The sequence below is a fragment of the Nerophis ophidion genome, linkage group LG16 (genome assembly GCF_033978795.1).
Source record: "Nerophis ophidion isolate RoL-2023_Sa linkage group LG16, RoL_Noph_v1.0, whole genome shotgun sequence".
In the NCBI taxonomy this organism is placed as follows: domain Eukaryota; kingdom Metazoa; phylum Chordata; class Actinopteri; order Syngnathiformes; family Syngnathidae; genus Nerophis; species Nerophis ophidion.
In genome coordinates this window covers 11165893-11192994 of record NC_084626.1, presented here as the reverse complement: position 1 = coordinate 11192994, position 27102 = coordinate 11165893, and the positions used below count along the sequence as shown (strand labels likewise).

At 39.2% G+C, this 27102-nt stretch overlaps 1 protein-coding gene across 2 annotated transcripts in view; it reads left to right on the top strand.

The window, feature by feature from the left end:
• Positions 1-27102, top strand: part of capzb (capping actin protein of muscle Z-line subunit beta) — a 49746-nt gene that overhangs the window by 4309 nt on the left and 18335 nt on the right. For both annotated transcript variants that reach the window (XM_061874219.1, XM_061874220.1), the window contains exon 2: positions 22920-23009. In XM_061874219.1, coding sequence (XP_061730203.1) covers positions 22920-23009 — 90 coding nt within the window. The remainder of the gene's footprint in view (positions 1-22919; positions 23010-27102) is intronic.

Genomic DNA, 27102 nt, shown 5'->3' with positions numbered 1-27102 from the left:
CAAGTTAAAACTCAACTATGCAAAGCAAAACCCATTTATCAACAATACCCAGAAACACCGCCGGCTTTGCTGGGCCCGAGATCATGATGGACTAATGCAAAGTGGAAAAGTGTTCTGTGGTCTGATGAGTCCACATTTCAAATTATATTTGGAAACTGTGGACGTGGTGTCCTCCGGAACAAAGAGGAAAATAACCATCCGGATTGTTATAGGCGCAAAGTTCGAAAGCCAGCATCTGTGATGGTATGGGGGTGTATTAGTGCCCAAGGCATGGGTAACTTACACATCTGTGAAGGCACCATTAATGCTGAATGGTCCACACAGGTTTTGGAGCAACATATGTTGTCATCCAAGCGACGTTATCATGGACACCCCTGTTTATTTCAGCTAGACAATGCCAAGCCACATGTGACAACAGCGTGGCTTCGTAGTAAAAGAGTGCGGGTACTTTCTTGGCCCGCTTGCAGTCCAGACCTGTCTCCCATCGAAAATGTTTGGTGCTTTATGAAGCGTAAAATACAACAGTGGAGATCCCGGACTGTTGAATGACTGAAGCGCCTCATAAAACAAGAATGGGAAATAATTCCACTTTCAAAAGCTTCAACAGTTAGTTTCCTCAGTTCCCAAACGTTTGAGTGTTGTTAAAAGAAAAAGTGATGTAACACAGTGGTGAACAAGTCCTTTCCCAACTACTTTGGCACGTGTTGCAGCCATCTAAGTTAATTATTATTTGCAAAAAAAAAATAAAGTTTAGGAGTTTGAACGTCAAATATCTTATCTTTGTAGTCCATTCAACTGAATATGGGTTGAAAAGGATTTGCAAATCATTGTATTCCGCTTATATTTACATCTAACACAATTTCCCAACTCATATGAAAACGGGGTTTGTACACAAAAGTACACAACGCGATAAACATTTCCCAACAATCAATCTAGGGATCTAGATATCTGGTCAGGACACTCTTCACTCTTTTGCCTTCACATTTATTGTCCATTCATTTTTAACGACTTTATATATCACATACAGACAAACAACTGTTTTACAATTTCATTCCCATCTGCAGGGAATTTATAGTGTGTTTACACAAACCTAACCCTCTATGGTTTGTTTGGTCAAGTGTGAATGCAGTCCACTTAACTCAGAACCGTAATAAACTAGTGGACTCTAGGTACCCGTTTACACGAAGCTGGGTAAGGTTATGCCGGGTAAATCCCACCTAACCTTATTCTTGTCCACACACACAACAATGCCACCGTTTAAGACCCACTCCCCCTTGCGTCCGCAGGTGCAATGTGACCTAATACGCATGCGTGGAAAATGCGCACGTCATAGTCACCTCCAGTGTTGCCTTGTGTGCAAGTTCTTATATTTAACTTATTTATCTGAACAAGATCCAGTGTTTTTGTATTTCAATTAACTGGAATCCAGTGGGATGTGTGGCTTTATTATAGTGAATCACACCTGAGCCATCATAATTTAATCAAATCTTTATTGTACACAAATGTACATAACGCGATGAAGAACATTGGACAACAGTCAATCTGGGGATCTAGATATCTGGTCAGGAAATTCCTCAGTCTTTTGCCTTCACCTTCATTCTCCATTCGTTTTCAGTGACTTTATATACTCTGGACCTCAACGTTGAGTCCGCGACATACATGGCGGACAATAACTGATAGTCTGCTTTTCCAGTCCAAATGCGTTAGCCGTTTTCTGTAGTCTTCACACGACGGTCAGGTAATACAAAACACACGCTACTTTTTTAAATCACATCCACGGGACCTCGTGTTCTCGTTGTCTCTCCTTCGGCAAATGGACAAGGTTTTTTGGTAAGTAGCATCACAGCTGACCTGGATATTCGAAAGTTCTCTTGCCGTCTGAAAAATGTTGTATCCAAAATAGTTGCAGTCGTGTTCTCTTAAGGTATTCATATGTGATTTCCAGAAGCGTCTGTACATGTAGATGGAGAAACACAGGCATGTCTGGATGACTCGCCTTCATATTTCCAGTGGTTAGCTCAGAGTTACAAAACCACTTTATTATGAAGCTGGCCGTGGCGCGTTCTTTCTGACGTCACTTCCTGTGTGAGGCGTGGTCTTTCTGGCAACACTTCCTCTCCAAACTCAGTTTGTAAGTGATCAATGAGTCCATACAAAGCTAAGAGCTGGAGATTCAAGAAATACACGGCGCACTTACACGTGTAAAAAATTGTCCGACGAGGGGGACCTTAAACAATAGTTTAGTGTGCCTGAAACGGGGCTTAGGCTAAATAATTATTAGTTTAAGGCAGGTATGTCAAACTCATTTTAAGTGGGGGGCCGCATGGGGAAAAATCCACTCCCAAGTGGGGCGGATTGGTAAAATCACGGCACGATAACTTAAAAATAAAGACAACTTCTGATTGTTTTCTTTCTTTAAAATTAGAACAAGCACAAATGTACAAAATCATGATGTATTTAGGTTTGTTTTTTTTTACACTTACATGTTAAGGTTATTTGTTGTTGTTTATATTTTCTGCATACATAAAGTGATCATGTTAATGTAAAGTAATCAGTCAACTCATTGTTGTACATCAAGATAAAAAAAAAAAGATATCAAAATCAAATTACAGGATGTTGTTTATGTAGTTTAATAATTTTCCTCAACTGATGCACTAACATATATACGAAGAATTGCTATTGCGACATCCAGTGGACACATTTAGAACAGCTGTTTCTTACATTAACAAATTTCAGGTTAACAGGCATGTGATTTGACCACAATGAAAAAAACAGAAAAAATTTCCGGGGGCCTGGGGGACGCTCCTGGTTTTTCACCAATTTAACATGCAAAAATGAACAAAGACAGCACCATTTGAAGAAAATATTTTCACGTGGCTTTTTATTTTTAGAAAAAAACATGTATATTTCGCAAAGCAATAATTGGTTAATATTTAAAACAAAAATGCGTATTTCGCAAGCAAATATTTTTTAGCTTACCTCATTATCTGTCTGCAACTGAAGTGGATTGTTTGGGTGGATCTTTCCTCTCGATGTCTACGGCAGTTGTTGATGTAAACAAAGGATGAAGTTTGTATGGTTTGCTCACTTTCGGTTGACATTCAAAAGTACCAGCTAGTGAAAAGTTTGTTTTCTTTTTTTCAAGTTGTTTCATATGTTTTTGGTGTTTCGCATGGACATCCAAAGCCTTGAAACCTCGTGATCCATAGTCAATATTATCATGACACCACGTGCACAAAACTTTTCTGGGACGATCGATTTTCCGCATAAAATCGCCGAACAAAGTCGTAACTTCCTTCTTCCCAACAGTATCAGTGATTTCCCTTTCAATCCAGTCCCATCGAAACTTATTTTTGACATGTTTATCAATTTCTTTTACTCGTGAAGCGTCCTTTCTCTCGAGAACCGACATCGTTTACATTTCGAAAATGGCGGTAATGACGTCATCATTCATAACAGATGTCCTGATTGGTCTCAAGGAACATATCGACCAATCAACTACGGCATAATTTAAGCTACGTCTCGATTACAAAAGACGAATCGGCAAGTAAACGAATCTTGACTTAGGGTCGGGAAAAAAAACGGAAAAACGGAAGATACATTTTTTTTCCCCCCGAGATTAAAAAAGACGGAATTCCGACTTTAGACGGAAAAATCACATGCCTGGGTTAATTTTTATACTTAAAAACACTCATCCCGCGGGCCGGATAAAACCTGTACGCGGGCCTGATCCGGCCCTCGGGCCGTACGTCAGGGGTTGTTCGACTTATTGTAGACATAGCTTAAGTGAGAGGTGGGGCACAGTGGGCTCATCACATATAGACAAACAACTGTTTTACAATTTCATTCACACCTGCGGACAATTTACAGTGTGTTTACACAAACCTAGCCAAAAATAGTTTGTTTGGTCAAGCGTGAATGCAGTCCAGTTAACTCAGAGCCGGAATAAACTAGTGTATTCTAGTTCTGAGTGACGCATGTATGACCGCCGATTGCAGCAAATTCGGATGGTATGCTACTACCAAATGCAAGCAAAATCCAACAGATATCTGAATAAAGTAAAGACAAAGAGTAAATACAATAGTTAAACTTACCTGTAGCTTTTGAACAAATGTATCTGATCATTAGAGTTTTCTGAAGTCATCAAAACTTATTTTTAATCACTTTTTGACGTTTTTGCATCTTTTTCTTTAAATCTCAGCTGTTAATGATTCCTCTCAGAGGAAAACAATGCTCTATGTAGTTTTGCATAACTTATAGGTCAACATAGGGCATAGTCCGTCAAATTGAAGTGCGACTTTATTTATATGCTTTACTCTAGGAATGTAACGATATGAAAATTTTGTTTCACGGTTACTGTGACCAAAATGATCTTGGTAATCGTTAGGAGTGTGAATCTTTGATCGCTTAGTGATTCGATCCAAATTCGATTCCAGAGGTGATGATTCGATTTAGAATCGATTCACCACAATTCTCGGTTCAAACCAATTATCACAACATATTATTTGGTATGATACTTTTGTAAAACAGGTTACAGGTTAGAAAAAGCTTCTTCTGGTTGGATAAAGATGGCCTAAAATATCTTTTTACAAATTGATTCTTGTTTAAAAAGATAAAATAAAGATTTCGTACTTTCTTTCTTTTTTTTTCTTTTTTTTTTTACATTTTAAACTTACCTGTAGCTTTTGAACAAATGTATCGTGTTGATCAAAAGTTTGGTGAAGTCAACTTAAAAATAAAAAAAGAACAATCAGCTTTTTGACGTTTTTGTATTATTTATGTCTTTTTCCTTAAATCTCAGCTGGTTAAGATTCCTCTCATAGAGGAAGAAAAAAAGCCATCTGACTGTGACTCGGAAGACGTTGTATGTTGTTTTGAACAACTTACAGGTCAACACATGGCACAGTCTATCAAATTAAAGTGAGACTTTATTTGTACGCTTTATTCTGGGGATGTAACGATATGAAAATTTAATATAAAGGTCATTGTGACCAAAATGATCATGGTTATTGTTAGGAGTTTGAGTCTTGTACCGCTTAAGTATTTGATCCAATTTCGATTCCTGAGGTGATGTTTCTGTTCAGAGTCTATTCACCACTCATCTCAGTTCAAACCAATTCTCGCAACGTATTATTTGGTATGACACTTTTTAAAATAGGTTACAGGTTAGAAAAAGCTCCTTTTTGTTGGATGTAGACGGCCTAAATAATCTTTCTCCAAATTGATTCTTGTTCAAGAAGATAAAATAAATAATATCTCATACTTTTTTTACATCACTTTTTGAAAATGATGTATCGATTTCGAATGGGAATGAGTAAGAAATGCGATTCAGATGAGAATCGCTTTTTTTTTGTGCACCCCTAGTTATTTTTATTAGGGTATTGTTGAATACCGGTATGCTAAAAATGTACTAATACACACTGAAATCTTTTAACTAAGTTTTTTTTTAAAATATGAAATAAACTGATTGTCAATATACTTTCTTGGCAGAAGAAACTAACTATTGTTCTGGCTTCTTAACAGCCAGATATTTTGAGTGTTTAAATATGTTTATCTTCTGTTTTAACATGCACAATTGAATAGCTTGGTTGCTTAGACAACAATGTGTTTAAAGGGGAACTGCACTTTTTTGGGGAAATTTTGCCCATTGTTTTCAATCATGAAAGACATGACGGATGGGTTTTTTTGTTGCAAAAAACTCACCCAATGGGGACAGCGAGAAAACTTGGAAGGGACTATAGAGGTGGGGACCCCCCTACTTGTCTCCCAATGAACTGGACTTGCACATAAATTCGGGGGCTGGGGTGACCACTTCTTATGCATCAGTCTTTGGCGTGTCTACATGCAGGAGGATCGCCTGGACTTGACTCTCACATTATTTATTATATCCACTCTGCATCCATTGCACCGCTCACCCAGGGGGGATCCCCACATCTGCGGTCCCTTCCAAGGTTTTTTGTTGTTGCCATTGGGTTGAGTTTTTTCTTGCCCTGATGTGGGATCTGAGTCGAGGATGTTATTGTGGTTTGTGCAGCCTTTTGAGACATTTGTGATTAAGGGCTATATAAGTAAACTTTGATTAATTGATCGGGTGACCGATGCAATGCAATGGGGACCGATTGAATACAGTTAACGCGAGAGTCTAGTCCATAATGAGGCCAGCAGGGGATCCTCTTGAATGAAGACAAGTCAGTAGCACAGAGATGTCAGCAACTGATGCATAGAGCAGTGGTTCATTCCGGGTCCCAAGTTGGAACATCCATCCATCCATTTTCTACCGCTTGTCCCTTTTGGGGTCACGGGGGGGAGTCGCTCGAGCCTCTCAGCTGCATTCGGGCAGTAGGCGGGGTACACCCTGGACAAGTCGTCACCTCATCGCAGGGCCCCAAGTTGGAACAGCTTGCACATTTTCCTTAGAGGCTGATCTGTGGCCATCTGATAACCTCTCCACACAGGAGAGGGGGGCAGAGCAGAATATAGAGACAGCAAATCAACTGGTCTAAAAATGGGCCTATTTAAAGTCTAGGGTGTATAAATGAGTTTTAAAATGGGACTTAAATTCTTCTACTGAGGTAGCATTTTCAACTGCTACTGGTAGAGCATTCCAGAATGCTGAAGCCAGAATTAAAAACACTCTATAGTCCGCAGACTTTTTTTGGGCTCTGGGAATCACTAATAACCTGGATGTTTTATAATGCAGATTTGTGGCTAGGACATATAGTACAATACAATCAGCAAGATGAGATGGAGGTACACCATTAAGTATTTTATATGTAAGTAGTTCAACCTAGGCAGCCCGGTGGAAGAGGGGTTAGTGCGTCTGCCTTACAATACGAAGGTCCTGAGAAATCCTGGGTTTAATCCCGGGCTTGGGATCTTTCTATGTGGAGTTTGCATGTTCTCCCCGTGACTGCGTGGGTTCCCTCCGGGTACTCCGGCTTCCTCCCACCTCCAAAGACATGCACCTGGGGATACGTTGATTGGCAACACTAAATTGGCCCTAGTGTGTGAATGTTGTCTGTCTATCTGTGTTGGCCCTACGATGAGGTGGCGACTTGTCCAGGGTTTACCCCGCCTTCCGCCCGATTGTAGCTGAGATAGGCACCAGCGCCGCCCACAACCCCAAAGGGAATAAGCGGTAGGAAATGGATGGATGGATAGGTCAACCTTAAATTCAAATTTTAAGTCCACTCAGTGGCCTAGTGGTTAGAGTGTCCACCCTGAGATCCGGCCGAGTCATACCAAAGACTATAAAAATGGGACCCATTGCCTCCCTGCTTGGCACTCAGCATCAAAAGTTGGAATTGGGGGTTAAATCACCATAAATGATTCCCGGGCGCGGCACCGCTGCTGCCCATTGCTCCCCTCACTTCCCAGGGGGTGATCAAGGGGATGGGTCAAATGCAGAGGTCAATTTCACCACACCAAGTGTGTGTGTGACAATCATCGGTACTTTAACTTTAAATTTTTAAGCCAATGCAGGTAATAATAATAATAATCATGGATTAGATTTATATTGCGCTTTTCTATTGTTAGATACTCAAAGCGCTCACAGAGAAGTGGGAACCCATCATTCATTCACACCTGAATGATGGGTGAGCCTATACTGGTGAGCCAGTATAGGCGTAAAATGATCAAATTGTTTTTGTCCTTGTCAAAAAACTAGCAGCCTCATTTTGTACCAACTGTAGGGGTGTAACGGCACACAAAAATTTCGGTTCGGTACGTACCTCGGTTCAGAGGTCACGGTTCGGTTCATTTTCGGTACAGTAAAAAAATATATATATATACATTTATTGATTATTTATTTAACAAATTAGCTAAATATTCCACCGAAAATATTTTTCTTAGTGGAATATTTGATATGAAGTAATAGGAAACTTGGATATGTCAATAATTCATAATAACATTGATTTTGATTCAATATTATGTTTTGAGCAATGACAGTTTGAAAGAAAAAAAACAGCTTTGTTTTATTAGTCAATGTTGCAACTTTTTCTAAATTACATTTAGCCTTTAAGCTTTTTTATTTTACTTTTGTTTATGTTTTTGTTTATTTTGATAGTATTTTTAGAATGTTCCGTGGGCCTTTAAAACATTAGCTGTGGGCAGCAAACGGCCTCCGGGGCACACTTTTGACACCCCTGCTATAGATAATAAAAATTATAATCTGATAAATCTATGGGTAAAAAGCAGAGCCTGGCGACACATACGCATTTATCATAACTGTCTCGCTCTCTCTGTCTCCACCCCTCTCTCACGAATGCTGCTGCGCGCACCACTTTTTTTTGTTTTTAACCCCTCTCTTAACCCTGAATGTACATTGAAATTACACGCAACCCTAACTCGAAATGCCAGACATTCGAGGCGTTTAAGAAACTCCCCCTGGACAGCTCCGCAAAGGGGACATAATCCCGTGAAAAGAGGAGGTGTGGTCAGTCTATCTACCAGTCGTTGCTAGCATGCCGTGTGTTGTTGTTTTTTTGATTGATTGAAACTTTTATTAGTAGATTGCACAGTACAGTACATATTCCGTACAATTGACCACTAAATGGTAACACCCCAATAACTTTTTTAACTTGTTTAAGTTGTTTAAATCAATTCATGGTGTCTCGGTGTGCATTGTTTACACAACGTGCGGCGCACTACTTAATATGTCCTTGTCGTTCGGTACACCACCGAACCGAAACACCCGTACCAAAACGGTTTAATACAAATACACGTACCGTTACACCCCTAACCAACTGTAATCTTTTAATGCTAGACATGGGAGACCCGAAAACCAAACGTTACAGTAATTGAGACGAGACATAATGAACGCATGAATAATGATCTCCGCGTCGGTGGTGGACAAAATGTGACACATTTTTGCGATATTAAGGAGATGAAAAAAGCCTGTCTTAGTAACACTGTTAATGTGTGACTCAAGTGAGAGAGTTGGGTCGAAGATCATACTGAGATTCTTTACAGAGTCACTTAGTATAATTGTTTGATTGTCAACTGTTAAGGTGCTATTACTAAATAAGTGCTGGTTACTCGCAGGACCGATAATCAATATTTGCATTCTTAGTGTTAAGATGAAAAAAGTTGCTGGATATCCAATGTTTGAGTTCATTAAGACATGCCTCGAGGTGACTACAATCTGTTGTGTTGGTCAGTTTTTAAGGGCATGTAAAATTGGGTGTCATCAGCATAACAGTTATAGCTAATGTTGTGTTTGCGTATGATGTCGCATAGCGGGATCATATATATATATATATATATATGTGTGTGTGTGTGTATATATATATGTATATATATATATATATATGTATATATATGTATACATATATATGTATATATATATGTATATGTATATATATATATATGTGTGTGTATATATATGTATATGTGTATATATATATGTGTATATATGTGTATATAGGGCAGGGTCAATAACCGAACCCTGTGGAACTCCACACGTTACCTTAACATACTCTGACGTCACATTGTAATGAGAGACGCGCTGCATCCTGTCAGTCAGTTAGGAGTTAAACCAAAAAAAGGTTAAGTCTGACATACCAATACGTGTTTTGATACGTGATTATGATCAAGGATATCAAAAGCAGCGCTGAGATCAAGTAACAGCAACATGGATGACGCATCAGTATCCATAGTTAGCAATATTCACTTTTGAGAGTGCAATCTCAGTAGAGTGCTTTGACCTGACTGAAAGGGTTCACAGAGATTGTTGGATGCTGTGGGTTAATTTAGCCTCCGTGCAACATTTTTCTGGAGGATTTTCAAGACAATGGAAGGTGGGACACCGGCCGGTAGTTTACCATGAGGTCAGATTCGAGGTTATATCCTTAATATTTAAAATGCATTAAAAAAAAAAATAGTACATCCATCATCATATCTTTCGCAATGATTGTGAACGATAGGCAAAATTCCCCCCAAAACGTTTCGTTCCCCTTTCAGTTTGGATTTGGTGTGGCAATTTTTAATGGGGAAAGCCGTTAATGTCTAAGTTGCTTATGTCTGCTTTTAAGTTAGCTAGCAAGATCATTTTAATTTATAACAGTAACACTGACCATCAGGAGTTTTACCGGGGGTTTGTCATACTGTTTATTGTTACAGCCCTATGTTATTCAGAACATTACGTGGGCCGCTGACAAAAATACAAGCGTGAACACTAATCTGAACTGCATGAAAGTGGCCACCCATTTTTTTTTTTTCATAATCGGTCCAGACTTGGGATGTAACGGTCACAATTAATGCTAAACTGCGGTAATACTACCAACGGTTAGCATTACCGTTTTAAAATAAAAATTATCACAAAACCACGATTGATAACCACAATTTGACAAACTCTGGGAACCGGCTACACTGCTCACTTACTTTCGCAGCAAGCTAGCGTGATAATGAAAATCAAAGCAATTTTTCCCATAAATATTATGTAAAGTCAATGACCATATTTTTCAGAGTATAAGTCGCTCCGGAGTATAAGTCGCACCTGCTGAAAATGCATAATAAAGAAGGAAAAAACATATAAGTCGCACTGGAGTATAAGTTGCATTTTTGGGGAAATTTATTTGATAAAACCCAAAACCAAGAATAGAAATTTGAAAGGCAATTTAAAATAAATAAAGAATAGTGAACAACAGGCTAAATAAGTGTACGTTATATGACGCATAAATAACCAACTGAGAAGATGCCTGGTATGTTAACTTAACATATTATGGTAAGAGTCATTCAAATAACTATATCTTATAGAACATGCTATACGTTTACCAAACAATCTGTCACTCCTAATTGCTAAATCCGATGAAATTTTATACGTCTAGTCTCTTACGTGAATGAGCTAAATATTCCATCCATCCATCCATTTCCTACCGCTTATTCCCTTTCGGGGTCGCGGGTGGCGCTGGCGCCTATCTCAGCTACAATCGGGCGGAAGGCGGGGTACACCCTGGACAAGTCGCCACCTCATCGCAGGGCCAACACAGATAGACAGACAACATTCACACTCACATTCACACACTAGGGCCAATTTTAGTGTTGTCAATCAACCTATCCCCAGGTGCATGTCTTTGGAAGTGGGAGGAAGCCGGAGTACCCGGAGGGAACCTACGCATTCACGGGGAGAACATGCAAACTCCACACAGAAAGATCCCGAGCCTGGATTTGAACCCAGGACTGCAGGAACTTTGTATTGTGAGGCAGACGCACTAACCCCTCTGCCACCGTGAAGCCCTTAGCTAAATATTATTATTTGATATTTTACGGTAATGTGTTAATAATTTCACACATAAGTCGCTCCTGAGTATAAGTCGCACCCCCGGCCAAACTATGAAGAAAACTGCGACTTACAGTCCGGAAAATACGGTAATCCATTCCAGATATTCAGAAATACTAAAACCGATTTTATAGAGAATGATTACAGTATTACTTGTAGAATAAATATAAATAATGAATGAAACAAACTGCGAGATCTTTCTTGAATTTAATAGTTTGTCTTTTTCAGGGCAATCAATCCATCGTAACTGGACTGTTCAGTTTGTCTTAAAAAGGTTTTGCCTCCAATTCATACTCACAGACTGGTTGATTGGTCAGATCTTGATAAATTGATTGTTCAGATCTAGCTCGTCTTAGACATCGATTGGTCGGCTCTAGAGATCTAGACCCGACCAATTGTAAGTTTATGAGCATGAACTGATGAAGTATACTTGGATGAGAGGCAAAACGTCTTCTAAGGCAAAACTAATTCCGATTTTTCTCTCCAAAATTGCGATTGCGATTCAATTTGCGATTTGTATATTTTATAGATAAAAATGCATTAAAAAAAATCACAGTTGAGGGAAGACACGTTACTTTTAGACCATCAATCAACATTGTAATCTCAAGGTGCCACACTATGCAATAATTTACTTCATAAAGTATTTGGCTTTATGCAGACATAAAGCTTTTGTCTACATCATGCCCTTTGACTAGGGGTGTAACGGTACATGTATTTGTATTGAACCGTTTCGGTACACGGGTTTCGGTTCAGTTCGGAAGTGTAACGAACGAGTAGACATGCTAGCAGCTAGCAGGCTAGGGCAACATGTTAAAGCCAGAGCTGGAAGACCCTCCTGCCTCGTTAAGATCTCCCGTTTGGGAACACTTTGGCTGCGCGATACAACAATGGAGGACGGAGGTTTGCCAAGATTGTTCAGCAGCTGCTTCTGACAACACGTCAAACATGTGTTGCACCTTTCTTGCTTCCGGCTCGCATAGTGTCTCCCTTGCGCGCACAACCCTTCACTCTACCCGGCAGTGGGTCTCCACAGCTCCGGACTCCAGGGTAAATGAAGAGTCCAGCGATTAGTTGCAAATTGTGGCTTTATTGAGGTCATGCACACAGCCAATCCAACAAAACACTAGCCACTCCTGCGCTCTACCGCTCCCTCGCTCGCCCGCACACTCACTGACATCACATGCTGTCACATATTAAAGGGCCACACACACACATACGCTACTCTCACAACACAGTGGTTCTCAACCTTTTTTCAGTGATGCACACCAGTGGTCCCCAGCCACCGGGCCGCAGAAGAAATTTGTATTAATTTTTATTTGAAAAAAAAAAAAGACATTTTAAAGTTTGTCCATGTTGATGGAATTATAACGCCCATCCAATTTGGCTTTACAATCATATTTTTTACTTCCTAAATTGTGTTACTTCTCACTAAGGCTGGGATATATTGGCTATTAATAATATCTCTGTATTTTTATGCCATATCGCGATATACGATATATATCTCGATATTTTTGCCTTAGCCTTGAATGACCACTTGATGCATATAATCACAGCAGTATGATGATTCTATGTGTACATTAAAACATTCTTCTTCATACTGCATTAATATATGCTCATTTTAAACGTTCATGCAGGAGAGAAATCACAACTAAGTTAAATTTACCAAAAATGTATTTATTAAATACTCTTCATTCTCTCGCAGGTGACTTTTTAAATGAAATAACAAATTAGTAATGCTGCTACCTTTTGTAGCAACACTTCTGCTGCATACTTTTCATATTTCTGTTGTCTGCTGAATATCTTCCCGCTTGAAGACAAACCACCGCCAGATGGTTTGGGCATTATTTGTTCTTCCTCTATTTGTGATCAGTTTCGCACCTTCTCTCTCTTGTAATGTCACTCACACCGCTCCGCTTGCACGACCTGCCTTAGCTAATGTTAGCCATTCTGCTACCTCTGCTCGGCCAGAGCGTATGACGCTACACGTGCGACAGTATGTGACGTATGTAAAAAGGTGGGCTTGTTATATGTTTCTGTGAGAAGGAGAGATAAGAAGAAGTGAGAAACGCCTGTAGTGTAATGCCCACAGCTAAAAGCAACTGCGTGAGAACGTATACTCGAATATTACGATATACTCATTTTATATATCGCACAGAGGCAAACCCGCGATATATCGTTTATATCGATATATCGCCCAGCCCTACTTCTCACTAGCTAATCACAAGGCTCTCTATGCTGCGAGTCTGTTGGTGGAAGGGCCCTGCGGTCGTCTCCGCCGAGACAAAAATTATGTTTAGTTAATTCTACAGTTAAATAAACGTGAGCAGGTGTTAAGAGTGATGCACAAATTAATCCATCTTTCTTCCTGTTTGAAGCGAGAGACAAACAAATGCAGGTTTCAACAATTCCTTTTGGCGAACACGTTTTGACGGCAGAGGATGAAAATACAAAATCTCAGCCTCTTGTCGTTATTTATCGCACTAATTAAAAACTTGATGTTGATTAAATTTTGATTAATTGTACAGCCCTAGTTTGTAACTTTTTGTTTAAGTGCTTTTAGTCACAACTTTCTTTGGCTCCAAGGCGGCTTATTTTGCAGACATACTTAAAAAAGCAGAGACTAGGGAGTCTTTGTTTGGGCACATAATTCTGCGGAATGATACGCGGCCAAACTTACTGTACAGAACCACAAGTGTGATTGTACACTTAGTCTCAAATTAACATAATATGCATGTTTTTGTGACGCTTCAAGAATAAAATCAAGGTGTCTTGAATGAGCTAAACACAACTCTTACCGTGCTGCTACATATCCTTCCTAGCCTAAATTGTAGTATGCCCGATATGGGGAAAGCAGCTGTCCCTTCTCCCCGGTCGCTTGCTCTCCCCGCAGCCTGACCTCATCTATCGTGCTGGCTCAGCTGCCCCCCACGACCACCCACTGACCCCAGAGTTGTCGGTGTGAGCCTGTGTTTACTGGGAGACGGGAGCACTGCTAAACACAACGTCAAAGGAGTGTAGGTGTCTGTTGGGGCAGCCTGATGCATCGTCTGAGATTGATTTTAGACGGGAAAAAGGAAACATTGCTGTAGACATGATATGTTTTGTTAAGGGTCAACTTTTACGGGAGGGAGGAGATGTTTACATGAGGCAGCTTCCTCCCTCTGTGACATATTTGACTGAACAAGTATACTTGCGTTAGCTGCACTTTGAGCATATTTCATCAACATGGAACAAAGTTGATCAATTAGGTGTGTTTGACAGATTAAATGCGTCCCTTTTTCTCATGTCACACGTCCTGGTGCCTCCTATTCACCTTAAAGGGACAGTGAAGTGAAGTGAATTATATTTATATAGCGCTTTTTCCTCTAGTGACTCAAAGCGCTTTACATAGTGAAACCCAATATCTAATGTTTACATTTAAACCAGTGTGGGTGGCACTGGGAGCAGGTGGGTAAAGTGCCTTGCCCAAGGACACAACGGCAGTGACTAGGATGGCGGAAGCGGGGATCGAACCTGCAACCCTCAAGTTGCTGGCACGACTGCTCTACCAACCGAGCTATACCGCCCCGGTCTTGCCTTATATTGTTTAAGGCACCATGTATGTTGTCATTGTATTGCAGTACGTATAATATTTGAACTGAGAGAAGATCCGAAATTCATACTTGCAAACTTAGGTTAAGTAAAAAAAATTTAATCGTATTGTTTTTCTTTAAAAACTATTTTTAGAACGATTTTGATTTATTTGGTACAAACTACGCAAGTCAACAGAGTGGACGTCCTCATGGTATTTGTCATGGCTAATAAAACGGCTAAAGAAACGTAAATATATTTAACGACAATACTTTGCCCATTATTTGTATCAATATTTCAGCTTTTAGTCATTACATTATACCTTTTTGCAAACATTTTTTTTATTTTAGATGCATTAACATTCAGTCTGTATCAGCTGCATTCACATACAAACCGTGCCCCCTCGACTGATCAAATGAAAGAAAAACGGCTTCGACTCAATGAGAGTCCGCAAAATGTCTTATGGAGCCATTTTTCTATGAACACCATCACGTTTTATCCCCTGTACTCACAACAAACTTTGCTCCTCCATTTTCTCTCTTTCATGATCGGACATCAGTGTGTAGCAGGCAGTGGCGGTTTTTCGTCTTTGCGGGCACGGTGCCTTATTTCCCCTTTTCTTTTTCCTCTGCCCAGGGATCGGCAACCCAAAATGTTAAGAGCTATATTGGATCAAAAAAAAAAAAAATCTATCTGGACCCTCAAAAAATAAAAGCCTTATGTAAGTCTTACAATGAAGGCCACACCTGATGTTGAAATTTAATATTTAATTCTACACATTTTTGTAACATACATTAGTAAAATGAAAACATCAGGCTGTCTTTTTCTCATGGGTGGATTACATTACTTGCAAGCTGGGTAACATTTGCTGTGGTTTGTGGCACACAACTATCAGAAATGCAGCCATTTATATATTAATAATATTACATACAGATAATATTATCTGTATGTAATATTCTCAATATTACATACAGATAATGTGTCATAAGATATGTAAATATAAATTAAATACACAGAGGACAGATGTAAAGGAAATTAAATGAGTTTAAATATTCCTACAAACGAGGCATAATGATGCAATATGTATTGTTGGATGTGTTTAAAAAGTACTTGTACATACAGTGAAATCTTTTGACCAAGTTATTTTTTTTAATGATTAAAAGTCACAATGTTAAAAAAACACAATTTTGCATGTTTTGTGTTTTTTGTGCTTCACTGATAGTGTTTTAGTCTTATTTTTTTCTGTTTTATTGGCCAAGTTTTTATTGTTTTGAATATTGGTTTGTATTGTGGAACTTTAACATTTGTTTAAATGAAAAGTGGGTAACAAATAAACCTATTATTTTTTATTATTATTTCTGAATATCTTAGTTGCTCAGACAACAATGTATTTATATTATATAAGTTTAGATTTGGGTATGTTGTTCCTAATGGAAAAAGATATGTCTTGTTTTTATGGTTGCATTTAAGTTAGCAAGCTGACGCCAGTTAGTCCATTAGTTTATTAAATTGCAGTTGTCAGTTACAGTTTTTCGATCATTTAAAACTGAAATACAGTCAATAGTTTAAACACGGTTATCATTATTAGCGTTTATCGTTACATCCCTACGTTAAAAAATAGGTCTTAGGCCACACTTTGACATCCCTTGATTATATATTTCATAGGTGTTGCCAAACGAAGTAAGAGTGTCTCTCAACTGTGTCAAGTTCTTAGCACGTATGGAAGTGATAAAAGTTGGGTCGACAGGAGATTTTCTGTGTGTTATTACTTGGAGAATAACTATTTTACCCAGAATTTTCAGCGGTAGAGCGAAATCGGAAGTATAGACGATAGCACCAGAGTCGATATGAGCGAGGAGCAAGTAGCAGTATCCTGCAGGATTGTAAATGAATTGTTCCTGTTGCCGCCTGAAGGCTTCTGATCTATGGAGTTATTGACACAAACAACCAACATTACATTCTGCACGTTTTGTACACGGTTGTATGCATGCTTTCCAAGCTTTATTGAAGATCACCGCTAATGAGGCAAATATGTCCGGAGGGGCAGTTCAGCTGCTTAAGACAAAGTCAAATTTCTCCACTGGCAAAGCTAAAACTTGAATGTAGGGCTGTAAAAATTATCAGATTTTAATCTCGATTTTGATTTTGGCTTTTCACAAGCATAAGAATTGATTTTGGCTTTTCACAAGCATAAGAAAATACTAACCAAAAACAAACTATAAATGGGACGTGCAATGTGCATGCAAATTTTCCTGAGCTGGTAATGGTGAAAACGATGAGTTAGCACATGAGTGGAAAAAAATGTTGTTTACTTGAAGTTTGGGATTTCACCATGTTTGCTACTTTTTATTTGACACAGCGCTAGTATGCCTAATCAATAATCACTAAACTCAACAAAAAAAGTAAGACCATTTCCGCATTCACATAACCGTGGAAGGAATCACAGAATTGGCCAATTAAACGGAATCTGCTGTTAAACGCATGTCTGCATGCAAGTGTTTTCCTCAACATTTCATGTTGAGACTGGTCTATCCTGTTTTTCATTGCATGTTTCAGGAAGAGCATTCCTTAGGGGAAGGCTCTGCTATGTACTCCCCTCTACTTTCCCATTAGACTTTAAAGGCTTCAACACAACCACCTGCCTATGCTACTTCCTGGTGACACAGTTTGGAGTGTCCTGAATTTTCACCATGCCACATTTGCTGTATCACATTTGCTTTATCAGTAATATTTCACCGTTATAATTAATACATTTAATCTTAGATGCGAGCAAAAGACAAAACTTGGAAAGAAGACACTGACACCCCGACATAAACAAGAAAGCCAAACTGTGGTTTATAAGAAGTCTTCACCTCTTTAAAAACAAAAATATGCAAACAAATTAAAATGGGATCAAAAAAGGACACAGATTTTGCTTGGTTAAAATACACCGGCCAAGTTTATACACATTAGCTTTGCATCATCAATATCAATCAGTCAAAGCCACTTATTGTTTTTTTATCTTTGAAAATACTCTCATGACTAGACGAGTCCTGGACTGGAAATTAACATGTGTCAATAGTATGTCGATGATCCGCTAAAAATGGTCTTTTAATTCAAGATGCTAATTAGGTTTAGCTAACTTTTGTTTTATTTAGGGAGTTATGGGCCTAATAATTTATTCATTTATTCTTAAGAATTTGGTAGATTGTGTGCAGTGAATTGTCTTTTAAAGTAACTACCGTATTTTTCGGAGTATAAGTCGCACCTGCCGAAAATGCATAATAAAGAAGAAAAAAACATACATACGCCGCACTGGAGTATAAGTCGCATTTTTGGGGGAAATTTATTTGATAAAACCCAACACCAAGAATAGACATTTGAGAGGCAATTTAAAATAAATAAAGAATAGTGAACAACAGGCTGAATAAGTGTACGTTATAGGGCTGCAACTAACGATTAATTTGATAATCCATTAATCTGTCGATTATTACTTCGATTAATCGATTAATAATCGGACAAAAGGAGACCAACTACATTTCTATCCTTTCTAGTAATTTGTTTATTAAAAAAAACTGAATACTGGCACCATGTTCTTTCAACTTGCCAAATAGAACTAGGCAACAGTTACAAAAATATAAAAAATGTTTATAAAGTGCACATAACATTTATATATTTCCTCAACACAACAACCATTTAAATTATTCATTTTAAATAAGGAGCAAAATGGAATAAACATCGTAAAATAAATAACAAAAAAATGTGAAAAGTGCACCTCTCTTTGTAGCTGAACGTTAACGGTTAAGAAAAACACATTTTTGTTTTGAACATTTTCAGATAGGAGGCCTTTCCAATCATTGTCAAACATTAATCATAATAACCTATTCAAATCTTCAGTTTAAATAACAAAGAAAAACATAACACAAACCAAGTGTTTCACTGGCTTTGCCAAATGGCTTTTTAACAAAAGGTAGAATTGGAGTATGTAAGAATGCTTCTGCAGGAACACCCACATTCTCACTAACTTACAAGAAACTGTGCATTGCAATGCAAAAATGTTAGCATGTCCACATGCTCTGGGCTAAGGCCGACTCTCATCGTAAAATAAATAACAACCAAAAAAATGTGTAAAGCGCACTTCTGTAGCAGAACGTTAACAGTTAAGAGAAACACATTTTTGTTTTGAACATTTTCAGATAGGAGGCCATTCCAATCATTGTCAAACATTAATAATAACCTATTCAAGTCTTCAGTTTAAATAACAAAAGAAAACATAACACAAACCAAGTGTTTCACAGGCTTTGCCAAATGGCTTTTTAACAACAGGTAGAATTGGAGTACGTAAGAATGGTTCTGCAGGAACACCCACATTCTCACTAACCTACAAGAAACTGTGCATTGCAATGAAAAAATGTTAGCATGTCCACATGCTCTGGGCTAAGGCTGGCTCTCATCGTAAAATAAATAACAACAAAAAAAATGTGGAAAGTGCACCTCTGTTTGTAGCTGAACGTTAACGGTTAAGAAAAACACATTTTTGTTTTGAACATTTTCAGATAGGAGGCTTTTCCAATCATTGTCAAATATTAATAATACTAACCTACTCAAGTCTTCGGTTTAAATAACAAAGAAAAATGTAACACAAACCAAGTGTTTTACATGCTTTGCCAAATGACTTTTTAACAACAGGTAGAATTGGAGTACGTAAGAATGGTTCTGCAGGTACACCCACATTCTCACTAACTTACAAAAAATTGTGCATTGCAATGCAAACATGTGAGCATGTCCACATGCTCTGGGCTAAGGCTGGCTCTCTTCTTGGAGGCGATGTTGCTTGCTGCAGAGAAGAGGCGCTCCGATGGTGTTGAGGTGCCATGAATGCACAAGTAGGACTTTGCTAACCTGGCCAAAGTGGGATATCCATTCTCATTAGCCTTCCACCAATGTAATGAATTTTCTTCCTTGGGAAGGGGCTTCTCTCCAAAGTATGTGAGGACCTCGTTCCTCACTAGGCTATCGGGATCCTCGCCTTCCCCCTCTCAATGCTTTTCTTCACTGCTGGTATCAGACTCAAGGAGTGAGTCAAGTAAAGAAAGAGGAGTTTTAGGTGCAGGAGCAGCTACAGTAATGGTAGAGGTGACACTGGTTTGCTCATGGACACCGTCAAAATGCTGCTGCTGATCCCTTCTCACTTCGAATGCCTCTGTTTGCACTTTGGTTTACACCTTAAAGACCTGCTCAGGCATCAGAAATGTGAGTTTTCTGAACCTCGGTTCCAGGGCGGAGGAGAGGATCACCGTGTTCGGTGCTGTGTCAGAGAAGTTAGTTTCCTTCTTCCATCGCTGTTGAAGCTGCTTTGTAGCAGTGACTTGGAAAGCTACCACTGCTGCTGACTCGAAGACAACTGTCTGGGTGGACTTCACTAGCCCTTTCACGAGTGCAGGTACTGCAGAGATTGTTGTGTATTTTTCCCCACTCATAAACATGGTGGCACATTCAAAGGGATTAAGGGTTTTGGAAAGCTCTTAAAGTAGGTTCCACTGGTGGGCTTTTAAGTCAAGGTACCGTTTGCCTTTCTGTGTAACAGTCGAGTTGAACATCGTGGCAGTTACAGGCCACCTTTGCTCAAGCAGTCGGCTAAACATATAAAATGTGCTGTTCCATTTAGTGCTTACATCTTGAACAAGCTTGTGCTGGGTTGTTCCCATTTGTTGCTGTTTTTGTCTGTTGCAGGCTACCTCACTTTTTCTGAAATGTTCCACGAGACTTCTTGCAGCCCCAACTGCTTTTTCAACGTTTGAGTTATTCAGTGAAGAATTGATCACTAGCTGTATGGTTTGCCCAGCACAGCGGACTGAAGACCACCCATGCTTCTCCTCAAGAAGTTTTGCTGCAGCCACTATATTAGCACCATTTTCATGTACAATGGCAATAATTTTGCCTGGGGAATCTCAAACCTGGCTACGACCTCTTCCATCCATTCCGCAATATTGGATGTGAATGTCTTTCTTCATGTGGCATGGTCCTAAGGCAGACTGACTTCTTGTTCCATTTGTCTCCAATGTAATGACATGTAATGCCAAGGTAGGCTTCCGTGGCTACACTTGTCCACACACCAGTGGTCAGAGCAATTTTGCTCTGGGTGGCTTTGATGTCAGTTTTCACAGCTTGAACTGTCTGCTCAATACTTCCTCTCTATCAGTTTCGTAAAATGGGTCACCGAGGAAAGAGTGTAACCAGGGTTGAGGACGTAAATCATTTTTCTGAAACCGTCATCCTCCACCATTGATAGTGGCCTCATGTCAGTCACCAACATATTTAGGACACTATCAGTCAATTCAGCCGCTTGCTGTGGTGTGCAAACCTTCTTATGTACAAAGTCTCTAATGCTGGCTTGTTTCTTTCTGAAAGGAGAGAAACCATATCATGAATGTACATAGTAGCAACAGTTACATGTAACTCAATACATACGTAGTTGATTTATTTAATAATTTCTGATGGTAATAGGCACTTTTTTTTCATATCATGGTCACTGCTGCCTAGTTATATGTTTATTCTTGTGTTGCTTTTTTATTTTTATTCTTATTGTAATATTCTTTTTCCATTTAAACCCCCATTATTTACTTTTTAAATACGATCTCAATTCTGTACAACGCTGCTGGAATTTAAATGTTCCTGAGGGAACTCCCTGAGGGAATCAATAAAAGATCTATCTATCTATCTATCTATCTATCTATCTATCTATTTAAATACGCCACCACACTGAAAAAACAGCTAAATTAAATACATGGACATTGGAGTTGCAGAATACACCAATAACAACACAGAAATGTAACCCATCAGATCAGAACTGGATCAGATATTGTACACTTTTTTGTTGTGAATAATAAAGGATTCATTTTAGGCTGCCTCTGAATAATAGCAAGAAATATTCCACCACCTTCATAACGTTTAGTTATACTAAAGCGTCACTCAAGTCTAAATAGATTCACATAGCTTTATTGGGCCCGGCTACATCAATCCATTACGAAACCAACCTGAGATATTACTGTCTGTTATGTTTATTTCCATATTGGCAAACGTGCCTTTTCTTTCAAAATGGAGTAAAATGTGCCGGTGACACATTATCAGCCCCACAATGTACTCCGACTATGGACTTAAAAAGTTACGTACCGTGAGTTTTTCTCTTCATCCATGGATTCAACATGCTTCCTCTTAAGGTGCTCTCGAAGCGATCTCGTACTTCCGTGCCACGCCAGGTCGATGCTGCACATTTTGCATGAAACGGTCTTCTTTGCAGTGTTTAGAGTGAAGTATTCCCATACTTTTGACGACTTAGGTCGTACACTTTTCTCCATTGCACTTACACTATCGCTCCTGTTTTCCTCCGCCATTTTTCGAATGTTTCCAGGCCAAGGCATTGGCTGGCTTACTGTCACCTCATGAGACGCTGTTTTGTTCTGTTTTTGTACTTATTTTTATTATTATTTCTCAGCTTTTTGTAAATTTTGCAGTTTATAAATAAAGGTTTAGGAAAGAACGAAAAAAAAAAAAACTCAGGGCATGCGCATTGCAAACATGCAACGAATCGATGACTAAATTAATCGGCAACTATTTTTATAATAGATTTTAATCGATTAGTTGTTGCAGCCCTAGTACGTTATATGACGCTTAAATAACCAACTGAGAAGGTGCCTGGTATGTTAACGTAACATATTATGGTAAGAGTCATTCAATTAACTATAACATATAGAACATGCTATACGTTTACCAAACAATCTGTCACTCCTAATCGCTAAATCCCATGCAATCTTATATGTCTAGTCTCTTACGTGAATGAGCTAAATTATATTATATGATATTTTTAAGGTAATGTGTTAAACGATTTACACGCAAGTCGCTCCTGAGTATAAGTCCCACCACTGGCCAAATTATTAAAAAAACTGCTACTTATAGTCCAAAAAATACGGTACTTGGCTGCAACCAGCAGAGGTGCTGTCGCTTCACTCTCAACTCTAGAATGTGTTTTGAAAATTGTCTAAACTTGTGTGCACAAATGTGACCGAGCCCCTTCTATGTGTTTGTATTTCAGAGTGAACAGCAGTTGGACTGTGCCCTGGACCTGATGAGGCGTCTGCCTCCCCAGCAGATTGAAAAGAACCTCAGTGACCTCATTGACCTGGTGAGTTGGAGTTCGACTGTGGTGGTCTTGTCCGATGTCGCACTTCAAACACACTAATACCTAGCCGCTTAGCTCCAAGTGTAACAAAAGGAACTGTTGTTGGTTATGTTGCACTCGAGGACTTGCAGCTAACAATTGTTTTAGTAATCGAGTAGTTTCAAGGTTCCCCTTAATTTAACTGAATGTGGCGCACTGCCATGAAAAATCAATTGCTGCCACACCTTGGAAATAACGTTTTTTTATGGATAATCAAATTAAAGTAATATAATGTATTGCAGCCTCCAGAAGGAGACCGACAGTATTTCTACCCTATATTGCCAATCTTATGATAAAAACTGGCACAATTTTAACAGGTTTTACTTCCCGTGGAAACACTTTCGCCTTGGTTTTTTCCCCAGACGCACAGCAACACTTATTCATTCTCCACCTGTCCGCTTTCAGGCATGGACAGTAATCATGGGAAAAATTAACATTAAATCAAAACATGAACATAAAACAATACCACTAGCAGATCGTTATATTATAAATGGATGTATATGTATAGTCTATTATTTGCGCACTATTGACTAGTTATGGGGTAGTACGGTGAAACAGGGGTTAGTGCAGCGTTTCTCAAAGTGTGGGGCGTGCCCCACTGGTGGGGAATAGAGACATGACGGGTGGGGCGCGAGAAACGGGAGGAGATTCCACTTTAATTTTTTATTTTTTTTTATTCTTAGATATTTTTTTTTTTACAACCCCGTTTTCTATACAAACTGTACATCACTTTGTGATTCTGTCTGTGCAATCCGCTATATAAATTAATGTAAATTACTTATTTTTCCTGTAGGCTTTAAATTTCTAGGTAGGAGCGAAAGTTTGACAGACGCAACAGTAACTAATGAGGGCGGGGCTGAGCGAAACAAACTTTCGCGCGGATGGGTAGCAGGCTAATGTGTGGACCACAATTACACAAAATGGATAAATTGGCTTCATATAGAGTTGCATACAGAATTGCTCAATGCAAAAAAGCACACACATTTGCCGAGCAGCTGATTCTCCCCGCTGCAATAGTCATGGTGTCAGTCATGCTTGACGAGACAAGTGCAGCAAAATTAAAAGCTGTCCCACTGTCAAGCGACACAGTTGCGAGACGTATATGCGACATTGCAAGTGATCTTGAGGAACAACACGTAGACCAGGGGTCGGCAACCCGTGGCTCCGGAGCTGCATGCGACTCTTTGATCACTCTGATGCGGCTCAGCTTGTCACGGCCAGCTCAGCTTGTCATCCTGCTTGTCAAACCTCGGGACACGCCCACGGCCGCGCGCGTCTCCGTCCTGCAGCAGCCGCCAGCTGCCGCAGGACAAAGACATGTGGGTGTCCAAGTTAAAGCGCCTGACAGCGGACCTTGAAGGTGTTTCACGCCAGAAGGCCGTTTTTGCTCAGAATCACAAATAGTGTGATATTGAAAACATCCCCAAACCAGACAATCTTGTGTTCGAAACTTGGAACACTATCTGCGACTTTTATGTGAACATGAAAAAGTATGCACTTGGAGTCCTGTCGATCTTTGGATCCACATATGCATGTGAGCAGATTTTCTCCAACATGAACTTTATTAAAAACAAACATGACACACGCCTCACAGATGAAAGTTTACAATCCTGTGTGAAGATAAAGGTGACGTCATACAGCCCGGAAGTGGAGACGCTGTGCTCTGCGGTTCAGGAGCAGAAATCACATTGACTACGTATGATAAATATTTTAATTTCCTATAATTTTGCATATATTCACATTTTTTAGATGTTCAGTGAAATAGACATTTTACGGCATTTTTGGTTCTCTGCCAGTGAATAATTTAAGTTTGGTGTTTTTTTTCCATTACTACAAGGAGGACTTAAATAGACATTAAGTATTTTAGTTAACCTTCAACCCGACGTCTTTTTCGGAGTTAAAACGTTTTGTTGCATGCAGACATTTTATTTCATTTTTTATGCAGTCGTTCATTGATTTCATAAACGTGACCCATCATAGTTTGTTTATACATAGCACAAGGCAAAAAGAAAACTTTATATGCAGTGTTATTTCATTTTTTTATTTTTTATTTTTATTTCATTTTATTTTGTAATTGTTTTGTCCTGTCCAGCTTCCCAGGCAAATAATTTAGTTGATGTAGATGCCTATATCGGCTGTTCACATTTACTTTACAGAAGAGAAGTGTAGGATACTTCTCTTGTTGCCTTATTTAAATTTGACTTTACTAAATTTATTTATATTATCATTTGGTGCAGCCGGGCTGGAGCAGCAAGGGATAGAAAGAGAAAAAAAAGCAAGACAGAGGGGGAAATTGTGGGAATCAGAGGGGGATTAGACAGTGTTATTTCATTTTAAATTTCAAAAGAGTTTTGTGACTCCCATTGTTTTCTTTAATTTGTGAAATGGGTCAAAATGGCTCTTTGAGTGGTGAAGGTTGCCGACCCCTGTCGTAGACAAATTAAAATAGTCGTTTTGCTTTACGAGTGGACGAAGCTACTGACAGCAATAAAGACTGCCTGTTCATCGCTTACATTCGCTTTGTGAATGGCAAGTCATTGTGCGAGGATTTACTGTTTTGGAAATACATAAAACATAGAGCCACTGCTGATGAGCTGTTCAAGATAATAGACAGTTTCCTCAAAGAACACGACCTTAAATGGGAAAACTGTGTGGGCTTTTGCTCTGATGGCGCACAGACCAAGGCAGGGTCAAGAAACGGGCAGCAGGCTCTAATAAAGAGGGTTGCGCCAAATGCGCATTGGACACACTGCGTCATTCACCGAGAAGCACTCGCGTCAAGGCAGCTCAGCCCCGAACTCAATGAGGTTTTAACAGATTTTGTGAGCGCGGTAAATTTTATCAAAACACGAAAAAGTGGCACTTTTAATTTATTCATTATGGAACTTGATGCAAATTATTTGATTTATTATTGAACTTGATGCAAGTTATAACACTTTTATTTGATTTATTATTGAACTTGATGCAAGTTATAACACTTTTGTTTTATTTATTATTGAACTTGATGCAAGTTATTTGATTTATTATTGAACTTGATGCAAGTTATTTGATTTATTATTGAACTTGATGCAAGTTATTTGATTTATTATTGAACTTGATGCAAGTTATAACACTTTTATTTTATTTATTATTGAACTTGATGCAAGTTACAACACTTTTGTTTTATTTATTATTGAACTTGATGCACGTTATTTTATTTATTATTGAACTTTATGTTATTTTATGTTATTGAGTTTGAGTGTATACAACTTGATGTTACTTGATGTTCAATAAATTTGAAAATGTTAAGCTTGGCATTGGCGTTCTGTTGGGGTGATGGGGGCAGGTGGGGCTTGAAAACTCCCCCTTGTCCAAAGTGGGGGATGACAAAAAAAAGTTTGACAACCACTGGGTTAGTGCATGTGCCTCACAATACGAAGGTCCTGAGTTGTGTCCTGGGTTCAAACCTGGGCTTGGGATCTTTCTGTGTAAAGTTTGCATGTTCTCCCCGTGACTATGTGGGTTCCCTCCGGGTACTCCGGCTTCCTCCCACCTCCAAAGACATGCAACTGAGGATAGGTTGATTGGCAACACTAAAATTGGACCTAGTGTGTGAATGTTGTCCGTCTAGCTGTGTTGGCCCTGCGATGAGGTGGGGACTTGTCCAGGGTGTACGCCGCCTTTCGCTCGAATGCAGGTGAGATAGGCTCCAGCGACCCCCCGCGAACCTAAACGGGACAAGCGGTATACAATGGATGGATGGATGACTAGTTATGCACCGAAAACTCAGCCACCGAAAAAGGACTTTGATCACCGAAAACGGCACCACTGAAATTGGAAAGTGTGATGTAAACAAGAGGCACGCGATTGTCCGCAGCGTAGTTAGCCTGTCTGGAATGTGGACAAACTTTAATATATCCCGGATGTACCTGTTGACAGCGATTTACAAAATGCAAATTAATATGACAGTGGTGGCTTCTAAGAAGAAATCCAACTAGAGCAGCATCACAAAGCAAGTGTGACTTCATGCTGGTTGCAGCTCGTCTTTCGTTGGGACAGAAGTAGAGTCTTTAAGCAC